This window comes from Mytilus edulis, chromosome 6, assembly GCF_963676685.1.
Source record: "Mytilus edulis chromosome 6, xbMytEdul2.2, whole genome shotgun sequence".
Taxonomy (NCBI): domain Eukaryota; kingdom Metazoa; phylum Mollusca; class Bivalvia; order Mytilida; family Mytilidae; genus Mytilus; species Mytilus edulis.
In genome coordinates, this window is record NC_092349.1 from 61,123,444 (window position 1) to 61,132,251 (window position 8,808).

Below are 8,808 nucleotides of genomic sequence, written 5' to 3' on the forward strand. Positions count from 1 at the left end.
GAAGTATGTTTATTGCACTGATAAATTGTAAGCAAAACATATTTAAAATCTCTACTTGATTTAAGAGTTGACTTCTATATTCAATTAGCAATTGAACTTATACGTAATGCAAAACTTAAGTAGTGTTAGGAAAATAGTTGTGTAATTGATAACATTGAAAACTTATCTATTTCGAACTCTAATTAATGTTTGAAACGAAATCAGACTTTCATAACGAGAACATTACAAACGTTCGCCACACCTTTTTTTTCGGTTTTAGCCCATCTATTCATACGTCTGATATTAATTCACAAACAGAAAAATGTTATATCAATAGTTTGATCAAAACACTAAATACAAATAACAATGTCAAGACATATCAGATAAATAATTGAGTTAATTTTTAGTTTCTTTTTTTTTAAACCGGTTTTTAAATAGCCATACAGTCCTTGGGAAAATCATTTATAATTTTATTAATTTAAACTACGCATAAGAATTGACAAACGAACATGTCCAGAGATGTCAAACGACTTTTATTTTAAGGTAAGTGTTGAATTATTTCTGTTAAAATCTTCGAGAACCCATTTATAACAATTTTCGGTATAAGTTCGGTATTATCCACTTAGTGATTAAAACAAAAATGTTAGTGTTGTTTTTACGAATTTTGTTGGAAATTCATCTGTGTACTTCTATGTATATTATACTCGACTAAACAAATAGTAATTCACAAAAGTAAAAGTTCAATTTCTCTGAGTTGTTTTTATAAAACTCTTTTGGTTTTAATTGTCGTTAAGGTTCAGAAAAAGGCTTATATGCTTTGCTCATCGTTGAAGGCCATACGATGACCTTTAATGTAAATTTCTGTGTCATTTGGTCTCATTTTCAATCATACCATGCACATCATATTTTTTTTATAAAAAGCCAAATTATGGACAAAACTTGTTCACCTCAAAATTAATTCTGAGTACTGACGTACTTAAGCCAAGCAAAAAATATACATAGATAACATTCAAATACGTCTTTCGATAGAATATGGATTTTCATCGTCTGCGTAACAATAAACTAACTTGTGTAAAGTCATGGTTATACAGTTTAAATACAACTTAATTATATTAAAACATTATGTAGGAATATTTGAAAGTTTGTTAGCCAAATGTAGAAGTATTAATTGTTTGAAACAAAAACAACAACATTCAATTCTAAATTTTCAGATGCAGAGATTAGCCTGCATTTAGAGAGATGTTTTTGTTTGTGTTAAACACGGGCACATTATTTTGACATTACCATCTCTTCATGTTTTAAAGTTATTTCTATGACACAATTGTCATCTGTAAAAAAATACCAACATGATAGAAATAGGCTTTTATTTTTTGGTAAACGACCACAAATTTCAACCTGAATGTAAAATTGTCCTTTCATTGCAATTATACAGCTCAATCTAACTGTCAATCTCAATTCTAAGTTTGTCCTTTTAAGGTAATTTTACAACTTATTCGATCTTGACACTATATAGTACTATATTAAACTGGACTGTGGTGAATGAACGAATAGGTAAAAATTTCAAACTTTTCAAATCTTCGTCAGTCACTAAATAGAAATGAGTCATAAGATATAGTAAAATCGACTTTTCTATTTTTAAAGTTTAATAGGTTACGTACTAATATACATGTAGCATATATAAAAGCACTTCAATCCGTTATGATCTCCAATCTATTATATAAAACATAGATTCTTTAAAGATGTCAGGTTACTGTCGCAAATGGTTGTGTAAAAAGTATTACCGAAAAATATGGAAAGCCAATGAAAATTCAAAAAGGGAAGACATTAAATATGGTGAAAAAAGAGAACATCAGAATTTAACCAAATTTGCTATATCTCACAGATTTTAAAGAAATTAACTCAAATATGAAGTTTTATAAATATTTCATGAAGATTGATAGAATCCTGGGTCCTAGATATGATGACTCAGCATAAATTCACAGTTTACAGTATGCGTAGTTTACTTAAAGTCCTGAATACAAATTCATAATATTTGCATATATGTAAGTTAGATTGTTAAGAAGTACTTACATTTACTCATCGCAATCATTGAAACTCATCGATCTTTCCTGAATATTATTTATGGTGTGTTTGTGTTCTGTCGATAACCCAAAAATAAGCCGGAACACCTAAATCTGCCTTTTTGTCACCACGGCATAAAAAAAAGCTAGAAATACAAAATATCCCATCAAAACTTACAATAGTGTGTTTTATCCTGAATATGTATTAAATATTCTAAATTGCTAGAGACAGCAAAATAATTTAGGAAATTTGAGGCCCCAGGGACAAAAAATATAGCAAATTGCCTACCCCTGGGTCATAAAACAAATAATTTAACTTGTAAATGCTATAATTTTATGATTTAAAAGTTCTTGATATAGAAAACAATAACTATATATGCTTGGAAGTTATGCAAAAATCAGATGTTAGCAGTCATCTCTATAACATTTTAATATAAGTTATATGGTTTGCTACTGACCCCCTACGGATCAATAGAGGGTGAGTAAAATCCATAGGGGGTGAGGCCGGAGGGGGTCAGTAGTTAACCGTATAACGAATTTATCGCACGCTAGACTTTTTCTGCTGCGTTTTGTTGAAAAATAAACAATAAAACACAACAACATTTCTAGATGACGACACCATTAACGCGTCATGAACCCCCTATGAAATTTACTAACCCCCTACGGTCTCATAGGGGGTCACCACGTTACGGCTTTAAACCAATTACAACGTGATAATTTACCTGCGGTGCGATAAGTGAATTTATATCTCAGACTGGTATCTGCATACATACAACTATTGCAAATATGGCTTTGTTTGAACACTTCTAGTATATTTATAAGGTAAATTGTGTCAGATATATGGTTTCAGATGATACTGTTGTGACGAGAAATCTAAATTCACCATATCAGGTAGAAAATGTGAACTTTAATTGGCAAATAGGCATACAGTAAGATGTGGACTGGAGACAGAGGCAGGATTGGATACTTTATATAATCTTAAATGTTGTAATGGTTGACTGCTAAACATTACATTTATATTATTCTGATATGCTTTCAAAATGTTATCAAAACAGTTTTAAACAGGTTTCTAGGCATTTTATATCAGAAAATATGCAAATAAGGTAATCTGGCAATAATTAAAGTATTGTTTTCAAATTCTTTTAAAAATTGAAACAGGGGAGGGGGTTTAAAATGTTCAGTAAAAAAAACTTAGAGTATACACAGTGATTTCTTTAAGGCTATAATTCTGATAAATGAGTACTAATGTGAGAAAAACTGATTTTAGAGAGTTTTCCATTTGAATAAATGTTTGTATAGGTTGCACTTTGTAAATACAGCAGTTACCAGTTAATATACATGTGCATATTGTTTACATTGAAATATGTGGTAACCCGTCACTCCAGGTATGGGTAGTTAAGAAAATTAGTGTTAGTTTAAACTCTGAAAAGTTCAGGGCATATAGACGTTTAAAATATGCCACACAGCCCTACATTTTGACCTTTGAAAAAAACTGAAGTGCATATGAATTTTCAATTCTAGGATAAGATTTTTTTTCAAAACTTCATAGTAAAAGTGGTACAGTTTAAGCCGTAAAAGGAAGTCCTATGGGAAATTGCATTGTCAATATTTACAGAAATGCAACGTATAGCTGACAAAATCAAACACTGGTATTCAAATAGATAAAGAAAGAAAAAAGCAACGTCACATTCCTGACTTGGTACATGCATTTCCGAAATTATTCGGTTGAAGCTGGTTCTGTTTCTAGATAGATCTCCAACTTGTTAATAAGTATTTTTATAAGTATATGATCAAATATACAATCCCTCACTTTGTATTTGTACCATGTCATTATTGGTGATGCTCTTTTATATGCGGGGTTTTATAGTACCCAGCCAGTCATTTGATCTCTTTTTTATCAGTTTGTTTCAGTTCAATGCGAGGTTTATAAAATTAATCATTATTCTAGTATTTTTAATTAATTTTAACACCACGGCTTTAATGTCACTGAGGTTATCACCTCTTATCATAATATTTATCATTGACGCAGTCTTTTAAGTTAAATAAAGTTAAGTAAGAAAACAAAGTGTTTGGTTATATTTTTTTAACATTAAGAAAGAGGAAATCTAAATCAGATTTGCACAACATATTTTCGTGTTTAATCCTCTTCAAAACCGAAATAACCTGGTATATTCATTTTTTATATTTTACAACCACTATTTCGATGCCCTGGTAGATGCAGTTGTGTTTGCGACGACAACGGTGTTGATATTATGTATACTTGTAATAATTGCACTCATATACTTTTCATAAAAGGATGATTACATTTGATGATACTAAAGTTATTTCTACTTCCAAACAATAACGATCGGGCCCGATAAATTTAAAAGAAAAATTGGAAATCGTGGGAATACACAATGAGTTTATCCTGACCTTTAACAATGAGCTAATCACATATAAAATAGCCTGCTTCCAAGGTATCACATTGAACAAAATGTAAAAAATTAAAAAATATAAACGAGATTACTTACTGCGTGGTTTAAAAAAAAAACACATTTAACACATTCGTGTGTAAGATTCAGAAAATCATATTGATTCACACTGAATAGGAAATCATACTGTGACCTAAATGTATTGATATTCGTTTTCGTGTTACATGGACATGTCTCATCGTTTCGTGCTTTCTTCGTGTCAGTTCTTAACTTTTTTTTTACATCTATACATATCTTTACTCTATCGAATGTTCAACTAATAAAATATCATTATATTCTACCGAATTACATTCGTGTACCTCACAATGGGGTGCGGTTGAGATAGGGGAGGATGCAGAAATAAATCCTGATTATCTGTAAAAATGTACTCCCATTTAATAGTATATAATTCTGAATATTTCATTAAATTCGTTTAACATTGTTGAAGAAAAATAATAAATATTACGCGAAATGTTATTTCAAATAGAAATAACCAACAACATAGCACCCCTCTTCCATAAACTGAGTTGGTACAATACATAACTAACAAAAAGGACTTATATTTTTCATACACCGTTATTGGGTGGTAGCAATTCATTTGTGTCTTACTGCATGCAGTTACTGTAATGTTTGTATTGTGTCTGGATAATGATTCCAGAGGTTTATATCTAAATTAATTTCATATGAAACCTCAAATTAAGAAAAATAGGATATAGTTTTTTTTTATATATAACTAAACGGATAGTTTTCATTATAAAACTTATGTACATATACTTTTTTCTAAATACAATTATTTAGTTTGTCCAAATTAAAAAAAAATCTAAATTGTTTGCTTCCAGACAACAATTGGCCGACATGTTTTCTGTATGCAGTTACCTCAGCATGACCTTTCTCGTAAAAGTCCGGTGATTACAATTACCCAAGTGCGAAGGGAAAAACCAAATTGACAGAGAGAGTCAACAAACGTAAACATCGCTCCGTCTTCGAAATAATCTATATTTTCTTGACGTTAATGTACATGTTGTAGACGTGCTTACCTGAATATACATGCTTCTTTGTTGATTGTTTACAAAGGTGACAATCGGTAAACTTCGGCTTAAAACACGACCATTAATTAACACCCATATTTTCACAACAACACTGACCGAGTGAAATAATTTTTTCACGATACACGAAATCGATGCGTAAAAAATGATAAAATAGTGCAGAGAAGACTAACTTTATGATATACATGATATATGCATGTATTGGTTCAAGAATTGGATTAACTTTATTTTTCAATAGGCGTTTTTCCGTAAGGCGTTTTGAAACGTAAATGCATTAGAGAGGACTATCCCACTTTTGTGTGGTCGGTAAAATATGATGTTTTTCTGCAAATATTATTTATAATATTTTTTGACGATATTAAGTCAGATAATGCATATTATAAGGTATTTCTTATCGTAGAACAAACCTCAAGATATCAGGATTGACCAAAGAAACTTTATTAAAAATGGTGTGCTATTAATGAACAGGTTAAATTTGTTATTATAACACATGATCATGGTTAAGTGATAGCATCATCAATATGTTTGATTATTTGTATTTTTTTCTATTAATTATAAAATGTAAGCTCCTCAAATACGAAGGTCCCCGAAGATAAGAGACAATTACATCTGATCTACAAAGAAGTAAAAATAAATCTTTCATCTAATCTCTTGTTCTAAATAGAGCAATTCGTTTTGATAAAACAATAAAAGTGACATTAAGGGCATACGACAAAGTTTCGATCCCATGATGACTTTTTTACGAAATTTTGCATACAAGCTATTTTTCACCTTAAGTTAGCAATTCAAATGTGTAATAAAAATATACCTCATGTGCTACTTTATGAGATAAAAAGGGTCGAAATTTAAGACATTACCCAAAAATAATTTTTTTTTTACATTTCTGTCCTTACGAAAGACATAATTTTTTATCCAAAAGAAATATTTAGAAACATTATGAAAATCTTCCTTTCATCATCATGCTCTTAATATTTACAACTGTTTTTTGAAAATAATAATTTTTTAACAATTTCAGGATTTCAGGGGGGGGGGGGGGGGCGACATTTTTTCACGTATTTGTGTTAAATTTAAAAAGAAATCAATGTTAACTTTTTCATATGTAATCAAACCTAATGTCATTTTAAGAAAACGGGGACCGTCTATTAAATGAGTTTAAATCATAAAAAAACAATCCAAAAATGAAATTATTTCACGATATGTCACAGATTCACGTCGCGAAAATAGCATTTAACATTAGCAACTTCATAACCTTCCCTATAACTGTATCGTTTGCCCTTTACTTAAATTTTCCACCTGCAGTTTTACTTTAAGAAGATGTTTTTGTGCTATGGTTTTGAATGCAATCTTATTGAAAAATCAAAACCCGTGCAACGAATGGAAACATCTGTCATATTACTCACTTCGTATCAGCAATTCCTTATGTAGATAATTTTGGATTGAATATACTGAAATTTACTGAAATTTTACTAAACATATCCCTGATCAGCAGCATGTTTTAATTTGTTTTTAAAAGGGAGAAAGATTTAACAAAAGTAAAACCATAATATATTAGTTATTGCAATTTTCAGAAACATCCGACTACTTCAACATTACGAAGAATGGAACTTGTGTGTTTTGTCACATTGATATTATTACAAAACATATATGTCCATGGAAGACCTGCCTGCAGTGAACATTCAAGTAATGGATGTGAATTCTGTGTCCAACAGCCATCTTGGTGGCAAAAGTGTAGATGGTGTGAATTAGATAGCAAATGTCACGAAACGGGATCTACTGCCCCTAATAACCCATGCAATACAAACCAGATTATAACAAAAGTAACAGACTGTCCTAAACAAGAAGAATTTGGAGTATACAATCCTCAATATGCTTATGATCTACTCAGACTTTCGACTATTCCATATGTTGACGATCAATATAGAGCGGTACAATGTTTAGGCTCACACAGCTTGGACGATTTTGAAATTGTTGAGTGGATCGGTCGTCATTGTGAAGATTTACCTTTGATTACTTATAAGGAATGTTAAGCCGTCGTAATGATTTCCAAAAGAAAAAAGGCAATAGTTTTGGCATATCAAGGTACTACTGACTCCAAACAATTTTGGGATGAAGTTCAATCAGTGTTGATAACATTCAAAGTACCGTCCGATATTGGTAATGGTAAAGTTCAAGGTTATTTCAAAAAAGCTCATGACAAACTTTATGATTGTGTGGTAGAAAGTATGCAAGCTCAAATTTCAATGTATCCAAATTATGAATTTTGGATTACTGGCCATTCACTTGGGGGAGCCATAGCATCAATAGCAAGCGCTAGACTTTTATATGATGGAAAAATACGGAATGATAAAATCGCATTGTATACCTTTGGAATGCCAAGAGTCGGAGATCGTCAATATGCACTTGACCATAATAGACTTGTTAACAATAGCTGGAGAGTTATCCATCGTAACGATCCTGTTCCACACTACCCTGTCAGCACTGGGTTCTCAAATGGACCATTTCATCACCGAACTGAAGTATTCTACGAAATACTTCAACTCCGTCAGAAACGTTAAGTTTCTGCCAATTGTCACGCGTTTGTTATTCGGTAGTTGTCGTCTGTGATGTGAATTTTCTTTTATTTATATTTTTTACATAAATTCGGTCGTTTTTTTTTCTTGTTTTTATCATTTAAATTTTGTCATGTCTTTTATAGCTTATCATACAGTAGGATTTTTCAGCTCATGGTTAAATGCCGTACTGTAACCTAATGTTGTTCCCATCAACATCATTTGGTTTCTGGTAGATCCCCGTATTTTAAGCAGTCATGCCATATCTTTTATTATTTTTTATATCAGTGTTTTTTCCCTTTATAGTCATACAAAGACAAGAGTAGAATCTATGTTACATTTCTTAATGTATACCGGTACTCTTATATCAACAGCTTGTGCCTTTTGGCCTTGTATTCTTGTTTGTAATTTTCTTTTGGGGGAGGGGTCTTTTTACGTTAGGGTGCTTCGAGTCGATCTGATAATTCATGCCATTTCTCTATAATTTTTCTTCAGTTTGTACTTTTGTGCTCTTTCAGAATTTTCGAAGATAGGTAGCATAATAACGCCCAAAAATCTATATATGCTTGTCTTAATTTTATAGGAGCCTATTATTAAGTGATTGGCGATGGTTTCTGTCTGTTATATATTTTTGTTTGTTTGTTATTTTATCATAAGGCAGGCCGTTTTATTTTATTATTTGATTTTTTTCACATTTTGTCATGTCGGGATTTGGTCTTTGTTT

At 31.1% G+C, this 8,808-nt stretch overlaps 1 protein-coding gene across 1 annotated transcript; it reads left to right on the forward strand.

Annotated features, from left to right (window-relative positions):
* Positions 1–7,571: 7,571 nt before the first annotated feature.
* LOC139526533 (lipase ZK262.3-like) lies at positions 7,572–8,090 on the forward strand. Its single transcript, XM_071321690.1, has one exon. The coding sequence runs from the start codon at positions 7,572–7,574 to the stop codon at positions 8,088–8,090; it is 519 nt and encodes a 172-aa protein (XP_071177791.1).
* The last annotated feature ends 718 nt before the right edge of the window (positions 8,091–8,808 follow it).